The 20,613-nt window shown below is 36.0% G+C and overlaps 1 protein-coding gene across 1 annotated transcript in view; it reads right to left on the bottom strand.

Moving 5' to 3' along the window:
* LOC135209797 (putative neural-cadherin 2) overlaps positions 1-20,613 on the bottom strand; it is a 331,667-nt gene that overhangs the window by 172,302 nt on the left and 138,752 nt on the right. Inside the window, 2 exon segments of the mRNA XM_064242574.1 lie at positions 3,792-3,907; positions 6,735-6,863. Of these exon segments, the coding sequence (XP_064098644.1) occupies positions 3,792-3,907; positions 6,735-6,863 (245 nt within the window).

The following is a 20,613-nucleotide window of genomic DNA, read 5'->3' as shown; positions in this document are numbered from 1 at the left end:
TGCTAGAATATTTAAGTAATGAACTTGTACTGCATGAATTGCCTATGTCCGTTAGTCACATAATTTCCTTAATTAAGTTATGTATTTGTGATTGCAGATTTATTTTTAATGGAGAATATTACCAACAAATATTTGGTATGGCCATGGGTAACCCTTTATCACCTCTCCTTTCAAACTTCTATATGGAATTTTTTGAGAGACAACACCTCCCGAATATCACACTTATCCGCTTAAAATGGTACCGATATGTCGATGATATCTTAGTAGTCTTACCTGGTGGTATCGATGTAAATGATTTACTGTCTAAATTGAATAATTTAGTGCCATCCATAAAATTCACATTTGAAATTGAAAATAACAATGTCATCCCTTTCCTAGATGTATTAATACATAGAGAATCTTTCCAATGCAAATTCAGTATTTATAGAAAGCCCACAAATAATTTAACATATGTACATTTTTATTCTGGCCACCATCTTAATATTAAAATTTCAATTTTTTCTTCTATGTTCCTACGCTCTTTGCGTATCACGAGTCCACAATATCTGGACCAAGAAATAGAATACATAAAAAAGATAGGAAACGATCTCTGCTACCTACCTCATTTAATTGATTTATGTTATCAAAAAGCTCACAAAAAGTTTTATAGTGTTGCTATTAATGAAAAAGAAACCCCTAAAAATGTACTTAGCTTACCTTATTTTCGTGGATTTGAAACCATAAAATCAATATTCAAATCGTTTAATGTTAATGTAGTGTTATCTTATAACAATACCATTAAAGATATGCTAATTAAGAATAGTCCAATAACAAATAACAACATCATTTACAAAATTCCATGTAAGGATTGCCCATCGTTTTACATTGGTCAGTCAAGTAAAAATTTATGTGTATGTATAAAGCAGCATATGTATTCAGTTAGAACAGCCCAGACTTCAAATGCACTGTTTATCCATCTGAGTGAAAAATCTCATTGTATAATTGGGGTGATATCTCGGTAATTGCTAGATCTAATGATTATGTTTCAAGAAACTTACTGGAATCGGCAATTATACAAATCACTAATAAAACAACCTAAATCTTAGTCTAGGAATGTACCATTTGGACCCATATATTTGTAATATGTTTATGAAGGACCTTAAAATAAATGAACAACTAATAAATTAGTCCCACATGTATATAGTTATTATTTCTTTCTCTCTGTCTCTGTCTCTGTCTCTGTCTCTGTCTCTCTCTCTCTCTCTCTCTCTCTGGTTCGATATTTTCTCTTACTCTGCTCGATAGATATATATATATATATATATATATATATATATATATATATATATATATATATATATATATATTATATATATATTTATTTTATTTATTTATTTATATTTTCTTTCGTCTTTTCATTATTAAATAATTTTTTTTTGAGGGGGAAAATTTATGTAAAAATTCATGATATTAAATTGTATATGCTCCCGTGTTTTTTCAAAATGTACTGTTTTCTGGGAGAATCACTTGCTTACTGCGTGTATCCTTCAAGGTGGGGCTACCCTCAGGCGGCTCTCCTCTCTGTAGAGTGAAAATCGCCCTTATTGCTTCCTAATCTTGTAGTGTCAGTTTGTGTATTAAGCTTTCATTTGACTATGTTGTTCTCTGTAAAATCAGTTTGCCTCAGTAAAGGGTTTGAACAGGACCGAAAGTACTTGGCTATCTCGCTTTTCATTTTTTCCTTCGTGGCAAAAAACCTTTATTTATACATAGCATCACGTTTTAAATACTTTGTGATCAAGTTATTCATATATATATATATATATATATATATATATATATATATTATATATATATATATATATATGTGTGTGTGTGTGTGTGTGTGTGTGTGTGTGTGTGTGTGTGTGTGTGTGTGTGTGTGTGTGTATGATTTTAAATCAGGGAGAAGTATAAAACGTGATAATTATACGATCAAAGTTACAGCCACGAAGGAAATTTGAAACAGTGGACAGTGGAGATGCTAAGTACTTTCGTCTTTTTACCAGGACATGGTCACAGCAACTGAATACAAAAAGGTCGGGAGGACACAGAATAGTCAACAGATTTAAATCCTTAGTCACTCATACCATCTGTCTCAGCTAAACAAACATGATATACTTCCATGCAAAGAATTTCAATCCCAGGAATTTCAGCAAATGGCTTCCTGGAATCACAATTTCCCTGATTAACTCTTGAGTTTTGGTGCAGCGGCGAATAGAATGAATGTTGGTTTCTCCACTGAAACATAGAGGTCGAGGAACTCCATCTTGAATAATAAGAAATCGTCCTCACCATCTATGCAGCTTGGTAATCAGTGTCATTCAAGCGAAGAATAGATTAGAATAGGATGTGGAATTTAGGCCAAAGACCAAGTGCTGGGACCAATGAGGTCAGTCAAGCCAAGAAGTTGAAATTGACGGTAGAATAGTTTGAAAGGTGGAACAAGAGGAGAACCTCAAAGCAGTTGCACTATGAAACAACTGATAAGACTGAAAAGTAAGAAAAGAGATAAGGACGCATCGAAGCTTCTTAAGTATTGCCTACAGTGTATCGCATAAGGTACACTGACGGCACTACCACTCTAAGGAGTAAAGCGGGGAATGTCCCAGGAATACTTAATAGTTAGCAAAAGGATTCGTGTCGTGGATGTGAAAGTCTATCCTTTCGAATAAGGGATGTTGCAAATACTACCTCATGATTAATTTCCATATTATTCTTTTTTTCCTCTGATATTTAAAATTATACGAAAAAAGTAATTAACTTACACTTGGTAAAGTTAGATTTTCATAATAGTTATAGTAGTATTTGATGAACTATTGCATCGTTTCTAATCTTTGGCTATTATGCATTAAAATCAAATATTTGAATATATTTGAATAGGCTGATGTAAACAAACTCACAAGTATTTCTATATCGACGAGTTACAATGATATCATATAATCTATCAATTGGTTATGAGAAGAAATAACACAAGGTCTCTCTCTCTCTAATCTATAAAGCGACCATCTCTCTCTCTCGAGAAACAACCCTACAAACGCAAGATATATATACATATATATGTATATATACTATATATATATATATATATATATATATATATATATATATATATTATATATATATTATAGTCTTCGTTGCGTTATGTAGCATCGACATGAAAATTCTCCTTCTCGGGAATGTGCATGTACTCGCCAGAAACAAAAGGGAGACAGGAAAAACCGAACTTGGCATATCAGTAACCAGAGCGAACGAATTCCCTGGTCATGCCTCAGCGACATCTGGTTTCATTTCCACTGTCTTCTGTTTGCCAAGTTATGATTTGGTTTTCGACGAAAGCGTGATGGGACTGTTACCAGCAACATCATGTTTTCCGCTTTTCTCCAGATTTTTTTCTCAGTTCGCCTGCAAGTTAAGAGGTTGCAAGGAAAAATACATTACGTGATGGTCCGTTACTAGGAAAATTCAAAAGTGATGCGACCGTGAGAAATAAGTCAGTAGCGATACAGAATCAATTTCTCTACTTCATTCCTACGAAGGACAATTGGCAGTTCAAGATTTGACGAAGTACATTACAGTTTACTCTCCAGGATCTACGGAGACCTGTCAGTACAGGCAGTGCAAACTTCACAGGACGTTTGTTCAGGAAGACTTTACACAAAATCATCTAAATAATCTAAGCTATCCGGTTGATAGTAAACACTAGAGATGTAATATCAGCTAAGTAGTCTGACACAGGCCAAGAATCCAGGGGAAAATGATCCCTTACGTACCTTGTCGTAGAGTTCGTAGTCCAGCGCAGCTGCCAGTGTGACGAGTCCCGTCTTCTGGTCGATGGTAAAGAGGCCATCCCGGTTCCCACCAGTGATGCTGTATCTGATGGAGGCACCTGGGAGAGATAAACATCGAAGTCTGCATTATCCAGTTGGCTAATAAATCGCATTGGAAAAACAAATCCATAGTTATATATGGGTCATTATATTATATAACAAATCTCTGCAGATTCCTGAAAGCTGTCAGTAGAGATTTATTTTTAAATATATGTATTCATGCTCATAAAATCACAGTAGATGCACGTGACTTCATTATGTAAGCGAATACCACAGGAAAATGATAGGCATAAATCCGTGCCTAGCGCTTTCGCCTTTTACTGGGGCATTGTTGATATTGGCGAATGCGCTAAATATATAAATGACTTTTACCTCTAAATGCATAAGATGGAATAGGAAGTGATATTTAACATCGCAGCTGAATGTAAAAGATAGTAATAGAAAAGAAGTAATTAATTCCTTCTTAACTACAGAGTTGAGTAAGTTCTTTTGTCGAAATATAACTCTTTTGAGAATAATCCTAACCTATTCTGATATAACGATAGATTGAACACCATATTCTTTTGAACCTTGGATTTCAAGTCAGCGGCCTCTATGGGCTAGTTCCATATGAATAGGGTTCATCTTCTGATCTTCTAAATAATAAGAGGTACGAGCACCAACCTGATGGAGTGATAGAAAACGATCAGGCAAAGATCCTCTGGGACTATGGTATCAGAACAGATAGGGTGATACGTGCAAATAGACCAGACGTGCCATTGATTCATAAAATCAAGAAGAAAGTATCACTCATCGATGTCGCAATACCATGGGACACCAGAGTTGAAGAGAAAGAAAGGGAAAAATGGATAAGTATCAAGACCTGAAAATAGAAATAAGAAGGATATAGGATATGCCAGTGGAAATTGTGCCCATAATCATAGGAATAGTGGGCATGATCCTAAGATCCCGAAAAAGGAATCTGGAAAAACTAGAGGCTGAAGTAGCCCCAGGCATCATGCAGAAGAGTGTGCTCCTAGAAACAGCGCACATAGTAAGAAAAGTGGTGGAGGTAGGATGCAACCCGGAACCTCACACTATAAATACCACCCAGTCGAATTGGAGGATTGTGATAGACCAAAAAAAAAAAAAAAATTAATAAATAAAATAAGTAAATAAATAAAAAATAAATAAATAGTTCATTTTTCTTCCAATCAGAGCTCCGATATCATTCAATTTTTCTGTGGATTCATCTTGCAACTGCATAATTCACATTAACGTATAATGTTTATATGCTGTCTACTTATCCATTCTTCAATCGATTTTGTTTAATTTTTTAAAATGTAAAAATCACTATTACTGAAATCAAGTCATGAATACCTGGAAACGATACAGATGCGTTAATATAAACAGATCTCCGAAATGTGGCAAAGGATTATGAAGTGTTATACTTTTTGTCGAATCTCAAAACATGTGGGATTTTCAGGTCAAGTTAGAGACCTCGCTAACACGAATTTTAGCTTTAGGTGCTTTGGAATATGAACATATCTCGGAAAGGATTTTGTAAATCCATGTTTTTGTCAACCAGTTTAGTTAACTGATATTGTTAACTGAGCAGTTTACTACCTCCGTTCATTATATTTGCCAACCAGTTTTGTCAACTTGATTGTTTATGTATCCTTTAGTTAACTAAAATTGCCAACTTTGCTACATACAACCACATGACAGAAGTTGTCAATAACGGTAATATCAGACTTTTGCATAGAGGAAGAATCTTTCCCATCATTTTCTGAAAATGTATCCTTTAGTGATGAATAAATGTTTATTCATCACTAAATGAGCACTTCGTCATTATTGTGAACTCTTTCCACAATAATTTGTTCAAAGTTGTGCATATCAAACTTCAGAGTGAGTTATGGACGTAGTTTAGTAAAGAAAAGAAAGGAAAAGAAACAAAAAACCAATAATTACGAGTGAACATAAATCAGAAGACTACAATATTCTCTGGTATTTAATGCTCACTCTTCATTCCAAAGCAACTAAGGGCAACTTTAACATGGTTTTAAAAGCTTTTGCCTATCTGATGAAAGACAAAATATCTTCAGAGGTTTTACAGTTACTTAAAATTGTAAATGGAAATTTGTTTAATGAAAAAAGAAGTTTGCAGTGGAATCTTAAATCTACTTTCAACGGATATTATCACAACTACGTTTGAAGAAGAAGAAGAAGAAGAAGAAGAAGAAGAAGAAGAAGAAGTAGAAGAAGAAGAACAACAAATAGAGTTCTGTGGAAATCAATAAAAAAACAAAACGCTCCATGGCATTTCAAAACAGATAGGATATGGTGATAAGGAATGTTGAGACCGTAATTATTAATATTATCATCATTAATGCATAAATCTTGGTTATATACGCGAAACATTTAAGTAATTATACTAAAATATTCTTTGTATTCTTGCTGATTTATAAGTGGCAAAAGCAGACTTTGGAAAATTGCATTTACTCCGATGTTAACCTATATTATAAACCAAAACTTGTACTACCCAATTGTTGTTAATTCAAGAGATGGACCCTTTCAGTATGAAGCAAGCCCACCACAGGGGCCACTGACATAAAATTCAAGCATCCAAAGAATATTATGATGTTCATTCGAAAGAAGTATTATAAAATCTAAAGCAATGAATGTAAAAATTGAGGCCATTTGAATTACCTAAGACAAATAATCTAAAAGCTGAATCTTGTTTATTATATATATTTAACCGCTGAACACATAGAAGAGGTGTCAATCATCCCAAGAATGCATTTGAATTTTTCTATATTATAATGAAGGAAGTAACGTGCAAACAACTGAGAGAGAGAGAGAGAGAGAGAGAGAGAGAGAGAGAGAGAGAGAGAGAGAGGAACCTACCTTCTTTGTGATGGGCCACTATCGTGATGACATCTGAGGAGGTGGGCGTGTCCTCCCTAAGAAGAACACAGTAGCGGTGCTGCGTGAATTCAATCAGTGACCTCCCACTACCTGACAGAAGTCGCGTTGCTGGAAGCGACAGAAAGAAAAAAATATTGAATTTCCAAGACATCAAAACACATTTCATCCTTATTCTTGAAATTTGTTCATGATAAATGCAAACCAGGACTGGGAAATGGCTCGGTCGTATCAAGTATATATATTTTTTATTGACAAAACATTACATGTGTTGTAATGACAGCCATACATCCGTACACTATCTTAATCTGACAAGTTCATTTTTTATAAGATGATTTGTAATCATCTACCCCGTTTGATTGTGGCAGCCTCTAAAGCAGGGATTCTTAACCTTCTGATGACTCCAGACCCCCAATGAATTTCCCAATATGGTTCCATACCCCCTTTGCTTAAGTCCTATTTGTTAACAATATAACTTAATATACTTAGTTTAAGACAGACTTCAGGTGTGAATAGCTAGGAATGGAACATAGAAGAAAATCAAAACATTTATAGTTTCACAGAGCTATCTATTTACAAAATGTACCCATGTATACACTGACACATTAAAATCAAATATATACGACAAATATCCAGAGATCAAGTCCCATACCCCCAGGATGTGGTGCTCATACCCCCAAGGGGTATAGATACCCCTTGTTAAGAACCCCTGCTCTAAAACATGAGCCCTATCGGACTAATTTAGGAAATCCCTGTATATAATTGTAATGGCAACAAAGCCTTCTAAATTCTCGATTTCTTTGCTTTTTTTTTATTTTACGTAATCGTAGCAAAGCTAATTGACCAGAAGAAGAAAGAACGACGAAATTCTGAAGTCAGTGGGAGAATTCGTTCGAACTCCTGCCCTGAAAATCATTTGGATCTTAGGCTTTATCGTATCAAGCTTACAGAAAAAGTATGCAGAAATCAAAAAGTTAAGAACGTATTGCGGTTACTACATTTAGAAAGTATCTGATAAAAAAAAAGGGATAGGTGTATACATTTTTTATTCAATTCAGGATCGAACCCAGGTTTTTCCATCGAAAGATGAGACCGCTAACAACCAGGCCACAAAAGTAGTAAGAAATGTATTTCTGTTCCACATGTGCATGTGTGTCGATTATATACATATATATATATATATATATATATATATATATATATATATATATATATATATATATATATATATATAAGCGAATACCACAGGAAAATGATAATCAGAAATCCAAGCGCTTTCGTCATTACTAAGACATTGTCAAGGAATGAATGAAATGGCAGTTGAAAGAAAGTTATCAGGTAAACAACAAGATCAAGAATACCAGATGGTTAATTGTCAAAGGGTAAAAACTAAAGAGATAATCCAGGATTATCGGGATATCACACGGTCACAAACCTAAACATAGATTTAACCCTAACAGTAACTACAACGTACCTGTATAGTCCAAAACATGTAAAAACTGAATAATGGAAATATTCTAGATTTAAGTCTTGCTTTATTTAAACTTGATGCCTTCATTATGAGAAAAGTTGTTGATAAATATAAGCAACAAAATTAATATATTAAGTTTTACATAATCCTGGAGTATCTCTTTGATTTTTACCCTTTTGACAATTTCATTCGTTCCTTGACAATGTCTTATTAAAGACGAAAGGGCTTGGATTTCTGCCTATCATTTTCCTGTGGGTACCCACTTATTTAATGAAGTCACGTGCATCTACTGTGATTTTTTAAGCATATATATATATATATATATATATATATATATATATATATATATATATATATATATATATACATATTTTTCTTTCTTTCTTTAATATTTCATTCATAGCGACAGGAAAAACTGAGAACATCTTTGATTTACCATTAAACTATTAAATTATCCTATTAGTTTACTTGAACACCCCCTCCCCCGTGAGACAACAGTACGACTTGAAGAAAAATTCTCTTATAAAACTGCGTGCATACTTCACGGTTTTGCAGAGGGCCATAGCATGTTTGGGTGGTTTTGAATAGAAATCTCATTGTCTTCGTTTATTTATCGAAAATAGCGCTTAACAACACGGGGATCTGACTTGGTAGAGGGTCCCCTTCGTTCTCTGGAACACTTCTATGGAACCCAGAAAGCAAATTCCCAAATGTATACTAGTATTGCACCAACACCGGTTTTTTGCCATACCCCTAGATTAGGTTAGGTTGCTATAGGTAAGGTTAGTTGAAAAGACGCAATATAATGAGATTATTTCCAAGGAGATTCTATGGTTAGTTTTTAAGATATGACGTCCCTCTTTTTCAGGGAAGTTCCCATACTCGGTTACAGTTCGGGAACAGGGAAGGCAGTAAGATAGGTTACCAAGTATTGCATTATCAGATAGAATAGCAACGCCCATTATAGCAAAAATGATATTAATATAAACAAAATATAATAAAAATATACATGTCGAAATTAGCCTCATAATTGTTTTAAATGTGGCCTTCCGTTACACACGAGTACATTTCCGATGACGTGAGGACAGAATGCCTGCCCACGGCTTCGTCTCTAGGCCGAGGATATGTGCACTTTTCAGAAATTGCCTCTGTTACAGCTACGTTAACAACATCGCTCCATTAACTAAAATCCACCAACGTTCTCTTTTTAGAACGGAAAACAATCTCTCGACTACCACTTGACCCCTACGTGCTTTTAAATGTTATGATGAAGATATCTCATGAATATTACGTACTGATTTTACTGTTACACATAAATATCCCAGTTCATTGGGGTTTTACCAGCAAAAGACGGTCCATGTCATTGATTTCTAAGGTTCATCGTAAGGGGGCGTTGCATGTTTCCCTTGCGTGTCGTTCGTTCGGCATGATCATTTATTCCGTCTCTTCGTCATTTATTTGGTTCATGTCAAATGAGCAACCAGGTATGGTCGAGAACACGAGTGCTGCTTCGAAATTGCTTGAAATCATGAGTTTGAGGTAACAGACGAAAGGAAAGTAAGGCATGCAATGCAACACTATTTTGAACACATTGCTGTTCTTCATCTGCTGATTACAAACCATTAACAAATAAAGAGGGACTTTTAGGGCCTCTATTACTCAAAAAACTAGGAAAAAACATTAGAATTAACAATATTTGTTATTATTCATTTTAACATCACCCATGTAAAAAAATACTTAAAATTTGTTTCAAGAGATGTACGAAGTTGGAGGTTCCATGGAGCATAAATCCAGGAATTCTGAGGCAACCGATAAAAAAAAAATATGACCACACATTTGACATACCGCGTTCCTAAAGAAATACAAAAATAGAGAAATAACCAAGAAGAACGCGCCTCACTTCTTAGTATGAAATAAATGAAGGGGAATGAAGACTACAAAGTTTGAATGGTGTTAACATGAAGTTAGGAGTGGGTTGAGAAAGTAAGATGGAAGAAAGATATGAACGGAAGTACAGTAAAAGGAGTGAATGGGGTTGCAGCTAGGGCCCGAGGGGACGCTGCAAAGAGCCTTAAGTTACGCCTGCAGTGCGCCGTGTGAGGTGCACTGATGGTACTAACCCCCTACGGGAACTTCTTGGTGATTAGTTCATTTTTATCCAATTTATTGCTCTGCTATGACAGACATAGCTGAGGTTTTCGGGAAACTTGAATTCTCATCTTGAGCAATAAAGCAACATGAATAACTCTCTCATCTCCCCATATGAGAAATACATTTCAGATTGATAAGGATGACTGATGTGAATTATCTGGTCTTAATAACCGAATGTAGATTTTTAAGCGTCATTCAGGAAGCATTTATTTATAGAATACTTGATTGGCCCAAATAGTAAAAACCTACATAGACTGAAAATGAATACGACTGTAGTCTTCCAATAACTTCAACATTTCGCTCATATTGTCCTTTTCCTACAGCGGATTGTTGGAATTGTCCTTCTGCCTTGAGTATCATTAGTTCTTTTAAGCTGATTCCAAAACTATGCCACACCCTTTAGATTCTTAAAAACGAATGATGGAAGAAGCAGCTCCGAGCTTAACCCAAAACTATCTGTATTAGTATTCAGAAGATGAGCCCGAAGGTGCCACTGACTTGAAGTTCTAGCTTCCAAAGAATGTGGTGTTCATTAGATCGAATTAAGAAGAGATCACTTATCAATAAGAGGAAAATTAACTTAACGTATTAATAGATGAATAGAAAATTGTTACAATACACGGAGGATTGTATCAGGGCAGTAATGCATTGACTTGAGGTTTCAGTTGGCTGACATCCTCAGGGAGCCTGTTCCACAGTCCAATGGTGTGAGGAATAAAGGACCTCTGGAACTGAGAAGTTCGGCAGAGAGGCTCATTGACTGCATATTGGTGCCTCTGCTGTTCAGTGAATCTGGCTCTCGGCAGGAAAAGGTAAGAACGAAAGCGGAAGCATAGCAATGCATGGAACAATACTCATTGCAGAGTGCAATCGAATACCTTGAAGTAAAAATAGAAAATAGTATTGATTAACTGACTTTGGGTTACTAAAACTGGCGTAAAAAAAATCCAGGTTATTGTTTTTTTGTATGGTGCTTTGATGTTGCATGGAACCAGTGGTTATTCAGCAACGGGACCAACGGCTTGACACTTCCGAACCAAGTCGATAGTGAACTTCTGTTACCAGAAATACACATCTCTCACTCCTCAATGGAATGCCCGTCATTGATGCCGTAGAAATAGTGTTCCCACTGAAGAAGGGATTACTTACTCTCTGGAACATTTAGTTTCTCATCGGTTTCAAGAACAAACGTTTTGCAGTCATCATCATTGATAATTATTAATACACTGTCTACTTTTATTTACCTATAAATCTTACCCTGGCAGGTTCAATAACCATCTTATCGAAGATCGCATACTCCGTCAATTTCTTTGATTAACATACCAATGCTACAGTTTCACCTGATAAGTATTTTCTAATTTTATAAAAAACAGAGACTTCTTGAACTGACCATTATCTTACATTTATTAACATTAATTTTCTCCGCATCAACATTAAAACGTATATGTGTATGGTAACTGCTTCATAGCAAAGGAAGTTAAGGAAAGGAAAACGCATTTTCGAGAAGTTCGGCAGCAAGGAGGCTTTCGCGCCCGTGTTGAAGGCGCCTGTTCTTGCGGTTGTTCTGGAATCGTTGGGCATGTTGTGGAGCGCAACACACGCCTAAGTGTCGGGAAAAACGCAGCGAAATATGATGCAATATTCCGCCGAGAGTCTTCTAAGAAGTTCTAGTAATCTCGGGAGCCTGTGACGTTCGCCGCCGTAGGCTCCGCCCGAGAGTGCCGTTTAAATACGACGGTCGAAGAAGGAGAAATCAGAGATCGGCAGAGAGTTCATCAGTTAGTCACAGAGAGACATCCTCAGTAAGAGCCACAGATCATGTAGATTATCAGTGAGAGATCAGCAGCAGCAGAGATCATCCGAGAGAGATAGGAGAAAAAGGGACCGACGAAGGATCAGAAGAAAAGTTGCTCGACAGTTGGTTGGATTTTGGTCAAGCCATCTTCAGGAGTGGACGACCAAGTTATCTCGACATTGAGCAGACTTCAGAGAAGAAAATGTCCTGCTAGAGGTTTTGGGGAGTTCCTGCCTTCCAAGTATCAAGAGTAGACATTATTTTCTGCAATACGGAGTCAAGAGGACGTCTGCAATCGCCGTTCTCCTTTTGTGAAGCGATTGCTTCGAGTCGATAAACCAAGCAGCAAGTATTTTGAATACCTCACTGTTCCCCCAGTTCATGCAGTGTAAGATTTTTGCCTTTTTATGTAAATAGGAGATACCATTCTGCATTTACCTTTTTTAGTAAGCTTGTAAATAAACCTTTGTTGTGTTAGCGTTTCTTTCTATATTTCGTATCCCCAGTTTCAACTGTTGGTATTGAAATTTTTTTTTGTTTTTGTTTATTTCATATCGAACCTGAAGCGGACCTCTCTCAGAGGCCGTAAAATTGTGGCGACCTTTGGCCAGTATATTTCGACACCAAAACAAATTGAAACAGGGAAAATATAGAAAGAACCAGAATGAGTGAGATGGTGAAAGAGTTTATTGAGTCAGGCAAGCTCCTAGGTCTAGAGGGGAACGATCTCCGTGAGTATGTTGAGAAGAAAGAAAGAGAAAAGTATGGGAGAGAGAGAGAAGTAATGAAAATGCAGCAAGAGAGAGAAGTAATGAAAATGCCGCAGCAGAGAGAAATGTTGGTAATGCAGCAGGAGTACGTATGCATGAACAGGAAGAGAGAGAGAAAGAGCGTATGCATGAGTTGGAAATTGCTCGGTTAAGGGAACGTACTCGTAACAGTCGGTCAGGCGGACTGAAACGAAGCTGTACGGTTAGGTATGAGTGCAGTGCTGAAATTAGTACCAAAGTTCGATGAGGAAGATGTTACGACATATTTCATGTCTTTTTGAGAAGTGATGGAAAGAGTAGGTTCTCCTAAGAAACGTGGACTTTATATTTACAGTCAGTTTTGAGTGGTAGGGCGCTTTTACTGTGTCTAGTTGCATGTCTAAGGAGGAATGTGATAATTACAATATCGTGGAAGAAACTGTTCTTAGCGCGTATAGGCTAGTACTGGAGGCGTACTGTGAAAAATTTAGAAATTTGAGAAAGGATGAAAATATTACGTATGTAGAATACGGTAAGAAGTTAGAAAGGCTGTTTTTTGATTGGTTAACTTCTGCTAAAGTTAAGGATTTTGATGCTTTGAAGAACTTAGTGTTGTTAGAAAACTTCAAAGATAACATATCCCCTGAGATTAACTTTATATAGAAGATAGGCGAGAAGTATCTTTTGCAGGAGCAACTAGGTTAGCAGACGAATATAGTCTGACTCATAATTTGAGTGTTAGTAAGAAATGAAATGATCCTTCGTCTGGTAGAGTACAAAGCAGTTTGGTAAAGGTTTCAGTCCTAGTAATAGCAATGCGAGTAAAAGTGACTATTCCTGTTTTATACATGCGGAAACCTGATCATATGTCTAAGGTTTGTAAGAGTAAGGTGGCATCTAGTGGCTCAGAATTAACTTGTTTCCGATGTAATGGAAAGGACATTTAGCGAGCAATTGTGCAGTAGAAAGGGAGGACGGTAAGAAACCAGTATCTCTAGTTAACCTTTCATCAGTAGGAATGATGTAATAAGAGAAACTAGAAAATTTTTTTTGGTGAATTTCTGTCAGAAGGCGTAGTTTCCTCTTTTGGAGGAGTATTTTCAAGGGAAGTAGTCTTGCTTCCAGACACAGGAGCTGCTGTCGTCACTGATTAGGAGAGAGTGTGTGCCGAACAGGGCAGAAATCAATATGGAAGAGAAAGTCATGTTAGGTGGAGTTCCTAACACTTGTGTTCTTTGTCCTTCGTTGAAGTTGAATTTAGAAAGTCAGGTAGTGTCAGGAGAATTGAAACTTGCAGTTGTGGACAGTTTGCCCGTCAATGCCGTTGACATTATTGTCGGCAATGACTTAGCTTTATCCAAGAATGGTGAATCCTGTTGTGAGGAATATTCCAGTGCCTGAAATGGTAGTAACTAGGTCGGGTTTAGATACTGACATAGACTACGGTCATAATTTGTTCGTGGATTCGAACGAGAGTAAGTTCGTGGATTCGAACGAGAGTAGGTTCGTGGATTCGAACGTGAGTAAGTTCGTGGTTTTGAACGTGAGTAAGTTTGTGTATTCGAACGAGAGTAAGTTCGTGGATTCGAACGTGAGTAAGTTTGTGGATTCGAACGAGTTTGAGTTCGTGGATTCGAACGTGAGTAAGTTCATGGATTCGAAACGAGTGTGATAGAGGTAGCGATGTTGATTTTGGCATGAGTGTGGCTGAGAGACCTAACTCTATCGTTGACAGTGATAGCCAAATGGAAGGTGTAGCTGTCGAAAGTAACGTAGTAAATATACCAGTATCTAGTACTAGTTACGGTGATGATTAGGCTCTAACTTTTTGGATAAGGATGAGCTAGTCAAGTTTGCAGAGAGAGGATGAGACACTAACCCGAATTTTTTATTGTGAGCTGGAAGATGATCTCGATGATGTGTGTAAGGAAACTTTTTGTTTTTGTGTCGTTATGTTAGACCGAAGTCAGGTAGAAAAGGGGAAGTCACAGAACAATTAGTAGTTCCTAGGAAGCTTTGAGAGCTAGTTTTGAAGTTAGTACATGATGAGCAAGGACATTTGGGAGTAAATTAAAAACTTTCAAGTCTATATTAGGGCGTACTTTTAGCCTAAAATGAAAAATTATGTAAAGAGGTGTTTTAAGCTGTCATGAATATCAAATTGCCGGGAAACCGAATCACGTAATCCCAAGAGTTCCGTTGTGTAACATTCCTTCAGTAGGCGAATCTTTTGAGAATGTATTTACCAATATGGTCGGAACTTTGCCTAGAAGTAAGGGTAGAGATGATTGCATAACTAATCTTGAGTATTAAAAAAACAATTAAGAGAAGGTTGGCAACTAGCTGAGGAGAACGGAAGCCCGAACGAAAGAAGTCAAGGGGGAACTGAAGGAAAAACATGATCTTAGAGCAAAAGAGAGAAGATTGTGTGTAAAAGATAAAGTTTTAGTACTAGTCCAAAAAGAAGGTTCCGCTTTACCTTATAAGTTCGAAGGTCCTTTTTCAGTGTTAGAGGAGAGGGGAAATGCACATTATGGAATTAATGTGGGTAAGAGTAGGGCGAAGGCAATGAATGTAAACTTTGCTTCAGAATTATAAAGAACGCCCTGTACCTTGGCCGCCGCCTGTGCCCTTGGTAAATTGTGTCCCAGAAAGAGAGATTAGTTTTGAGAAGGACCCAAGAGGTGTTTTAGTATTTTGAAGTTTTAATCAGAGTTCAGGAAATGGAAAAAGTAAGAGGGAAGGATAATGTGATAGCTAATAGCCTCTCTAGAGTTTTCAGGATGAGTAGCCTAATGACCGTTTTTCTATTTTGGCACGTGTGGTTAAGTGAATGGAGAAGTATTAAAGCTTTATGCAGAATTATTCCCCTGCTGCTTAATTCTTGTTTTCCTTTAAAGAGAGAAAAAAAAGAAAAAACAGTTGATTTCATTTATTTTCTTTTGGGGGGGTGTGTGATGGTAATTGCTTCATAGCTTTATTTCCTTTCCAACGCGTTTCTTGCATACACATAACATCTACTTTCTTTTCTCTCATCAAGTCAGTCAATTCTCTACCTTTCCCAGTCATGGACCCAACATTTAGCTGACATACTCTAAACCCAATGTGAGCTTGCTTCTTTAGCTGCACCCGCTCCTGATGCAGTAGCCCTCCCCTTACTACAGAGTTAGGGCGATGTCTCTGTGTGTCGTTTACGGAGTACGCCCTAGCATTACCTCTTTCCATATTTCGGCTCATTCCATTTTTTGGTTTTGGCACAGATTTTACAGCCGGACTCCCTTCCTGACACCAACCCTCCCTATTTATCCGGGTATAAGCCATGAAGGAAAAATAAACAACGGAATTTCTGCAAGATCTTTCGACGTTCAACGTCCTTTACTCAGCAGATAAACTGACTTACATGAGGAATTGACAGTACAGGAAAGATTGTATAACTGACAAATAGGGATTATAAAGAGATTAGTACCTAGAATCCGGCACACCTGGAGAAAGAGTAACCTTTCCAAACAAGCTTAACATGGGTACAATTTAAAAACAAAAAGATTAAGTCAATCTGCTCAGACACAAGGACAAGACAATTAAAGGATAATATAGGGTGACAGCTATTCAGAACTTTGGTAAACAAAAACTTATTCACAATACATATTAAACATACATATACAATGAAGATATCTAAGGCAACTAATTTGTATTTAAGTCTGTAATTATATCTTTGAGGTCATTCTTAAACATGTTACAAATACAAGGGTCTAAAATGAAACAGGCCACGACTAATATTAAAATTACAATGGGAAGTAAGTTGTATTATAGCAGATTCTAAGAGATTTCTTGATAGACATCTTTTGACCTTGCAATTACAGAACTACCAATCCAATTTATTAGGTGGTTGTTTTAACTTAAATGAATGAATATTGCATTAGATGTTTGCCCAGTTTTACAGAATATTTATGCTAGCTTAATCTTACTTCTAAGCCCTTGTTCGACTGCCCTTCTTTTTATCTCGGACAGTCGAGCAAGGGCTTAGAAGTAAGATTAAGCCAGCATAAATATTCTCTGAAAACTGAGCAAACATCTAATGCAATATTAATTCATTTAAGTGAAAACAACCACTAAATAAATAAATAAATAAATATATATATATATATATATATATATATATATATATATATATATATATATATGTGTGTGTGTGTGTGTGTGTGTGTGTGTGTGTGTATGTGTATTTGTTAAATGACTAACAAAGTATTAGGTACTTACATACTAGTACGTATTCAAACCGTGCATCATAATGTGTATGTGCGTATGTGTGTGGGTCTTTGTATCGGCTATTCTGTAATTCATTTTGTTTCCATCTAATATTTCCCGATACCATCAGATAATGTCCATCTCTCAGCTATTAGTACCCACCCACCCACTGCTCTCTCTCTCTCTCTTCTCTCTCTCTCGTTGTGTCTATAAGATCCCTTGGAGGAAACGCTTACAAGAGGCCATCTTTCCCTGCTGCGAAGCCAGCCACGTAGCCGTTCATGGACCGTAACTTCTTCATTCCTGCCTTCGTTATTTCCTAATCTTGCACTATTCGTTCCGGAAGGGCTCGCCAGACGATCTCTGAAACAGCTATCAGGAGAGAGAGAGAGAGAGAGAGAGAGAGAGAGAGAGAGAGAGAGAGAGAGAGAGAGAGACTATCTTCGCGTTATTTGCAGGCTCCGAGATCGTGTAACTTCAGAGGCACTAATTCTGGAGAGAGAGAGAGAGAGAGAGAGAGAGAGAGAGAGGAGAGAGATGAGAGAGAGAGAGAGAGACGTCCATTGAATTTACATATCATAACTTAGGAATTACATTATTATTATTACTATTATTAGTAGGGAAAAACTCTATCGCGAGAGTATATATAATGTTCTAAAGGGTCCACAATAATAGAAAGTGTTAAGAGTCCATGTATAATTTTTAAGACTTAAAAATTATACACGGACTCTTAACACTTTGTATTTATTGTGGACCCTTTAGAACATTACTATTATTGTTATTACTTTTATTGGAAAATTAACAAAAAAATTCTTATAAAGGAATTTCACTATAGTCCTGATTATTCGTTTTCAGGCTCATAGCGTCAAATATATATATATATATATATATATATATATATATATATATATAATTATATATATATATATATATATATATATATAATATATATATATATATATATATATATATATATAATATATATATATATATCGAGCTACAATGTCCTTTAATATCTAATTCGCTCTACCTCGGAATTCATATATTTTTATATATGTTTAACCGAAGGGGAATTTTTCTCGATAATAGACTTGCCTGGACCAGGGCGCGAACCCATGGATCCTTTCAAATCCAGGAACGTCAGTGAAGCTTTTACCTAAGTTAGCGAATTAGATATTAAAGGACATTGTAGCTCGATATATGTATATGAATCACGGAAATGTGATATGACTTATATATATATATATATATATATATATATATATATATATATATATATATATATATATATATATACATTAAGCTACAAATGTCCTTTAATATCTATCTCGTTCTACCTCGGGATTAATATATTTTCATAATTTTATATATTTTCACATATATTCGCCAGCCCATGGCCGCGAACCACGGAACCCAGAATTCAGGACGTACAGTGAAGTGCTGTGATAGTCTTGTGGTTTAAAGCGCTTCACTGTACGTCTTGAATTCTTTGTTCCGTGGTTCGCGCCCACGAGCTGACGAATTTCCTACCAACTAGAAATTCCCCTTCGGTTCGGTTAACATGATAATATGTCAATTCCGAGGTGGAGAGAATTATTAAAGGATTTTTGTAGCTTAGTGCGTATATATGAATCACGGTGATGTGATAAGACTCATATATATATATATATATATATATATATATATATATATATATATATATATATATATATATATATATATATATATATATATATATATATATATATATATATATATATATATATATATATATATATATATATATATATATATATATATAGTAGGAATAGAATATAAATTAGCCCCGTAACAATTATCCAAATTCATTGACAACATTTCGAGACATGATGCACGATGCGCAAATTCATCACTCCCAAGAATGCCAAAACCATTAACGTACTCATTCGATTGATGTAGTATCCTCAATATATTTACGCAGAAAAGATGCTAACTGTTGAAAATAAAAGCACTTGAAGAAATAATATCTAACGCGTCACGTCCTCGAAGTCTAACGGATCATAAAACACAAAAGACTTCTTTGTCAGCGAAGCGTCATTCTGATTGACCCTTTATGCACTGTGACATTTAAAGGTCATGATACATTCCATGTAATGACACCTTTGCGTGTTCTCTCGACCTCTGTTTGGATATCTAACTGGAGAGATGAAAATGCTTGCTTTCCTAGTGCTTATCCTACAGCTGAAGTTAAACTGATAAAAGAATCCCACAGAATGTCGTTACAAAAACATACATATTTTAAAATAACAGATAACGAGCAAATTTAAGCATATGGTACAATAATATGCTTTTAAGAAAGGATGAAAGCCGATAAGCTGAGGATTTTCATTAAAAATAAAAATTTCATGTACTCAACAATAGTTTTAATCAGAACCTTACAGCAATGACCTAATCTGAATACTGAAGGCAGTTAGCTACTATCACTGCGTCAGTGCAAATTATTCCCCTGAGTGCTTGATTTTTGTTTTCAAGTCATACGGCAAGATTTGAAATCACACATCATTTCAAACAGCTACTTTCTCTCTTCAAGATTTCCTTTGAGTCTAACCAGTTAAAAGTAGATTCAGAAATAGACTTCAAGAACGAATTGAGGGCGACAAATTGTCCCACTACCTGTTGAACGAGCAAAAGGCAAGGTCACAAAAGTTAGTTATGATGAAGTGAGGTCTGAAAATATAGGCAAGTGGAAAGGACAAATTATTCCAGGGACTGATTGTTTAGCTACTTACATTAGTGATTATTATGTGAATTTCATGTCCATAGAGTCAGAGGTTAATGAAAACTGTGAATATGAATTTATTTCTTTAATACCAAAAGTGTTATCAGATGATGCAAATGGGGAAATGTTGAAAAATCAGTCAATAATAAATTGCCTGGAAATAATGGTGTTCCAGTAAACTTACCGAGTAAAGTGCTGTTTGTGATGATCTGAAAAATTTTCCCTGGATCCATCCTGAAGGCAGACTTATTCAAGGGGTTTCCTATATTTCTTTTCCGTACACTATAACACCACACTATAGTATTAACACCACTCGCACAGTGATGCTCATTTGTTCCCTGACGATTTTTGCTTCAACTTTTATATATATTCTTCGTCACCATTTCCTCAGCTGTCACTAACTCTTTTCATCACCCGGAACTTTTTTTCAAAAACTTTCCTCCCAACGTGAAAAAATTCGCCTTGTTGTTTCTCATTTTCCACAAAGGGTCAACTCCTTATTGCAGACAAACCCCTTTCTAGAGAGGAAATCTGACAGTGATGGCATTCATGATGGGTACTTTTAGCGGACGACTCACTTCCGTTCTATTAGCAATTATTCGCCAAGTCCCTTTCTTTCTTTGCCATGTTTAATATTTAGTTTTTTGCAAACACTTGCTTTGTAAAATTTATGGGAGTCCAGAATCGAGGTT

The sequence above is a fragment of the Macrobrachium nipponense genome, chromosome 38 (assembly GCF_015104395.2).
Source record: "Macrobrachium nipponense isolate FS-2020 chromosome 38, ASM1510439v2, whole genome shotgun sequence".
NCBI classification, from domain to species: domain Eukaryota; kingdom Metazoa; phylum Arthropoda; class Malacostraca; order Decapoda; family Palaemonidae; genus Macrobrachium; species Macrobrachium nipponense.
This window is presented reverse-complemented; position numbering and strand designations above follow the sequence as displayed.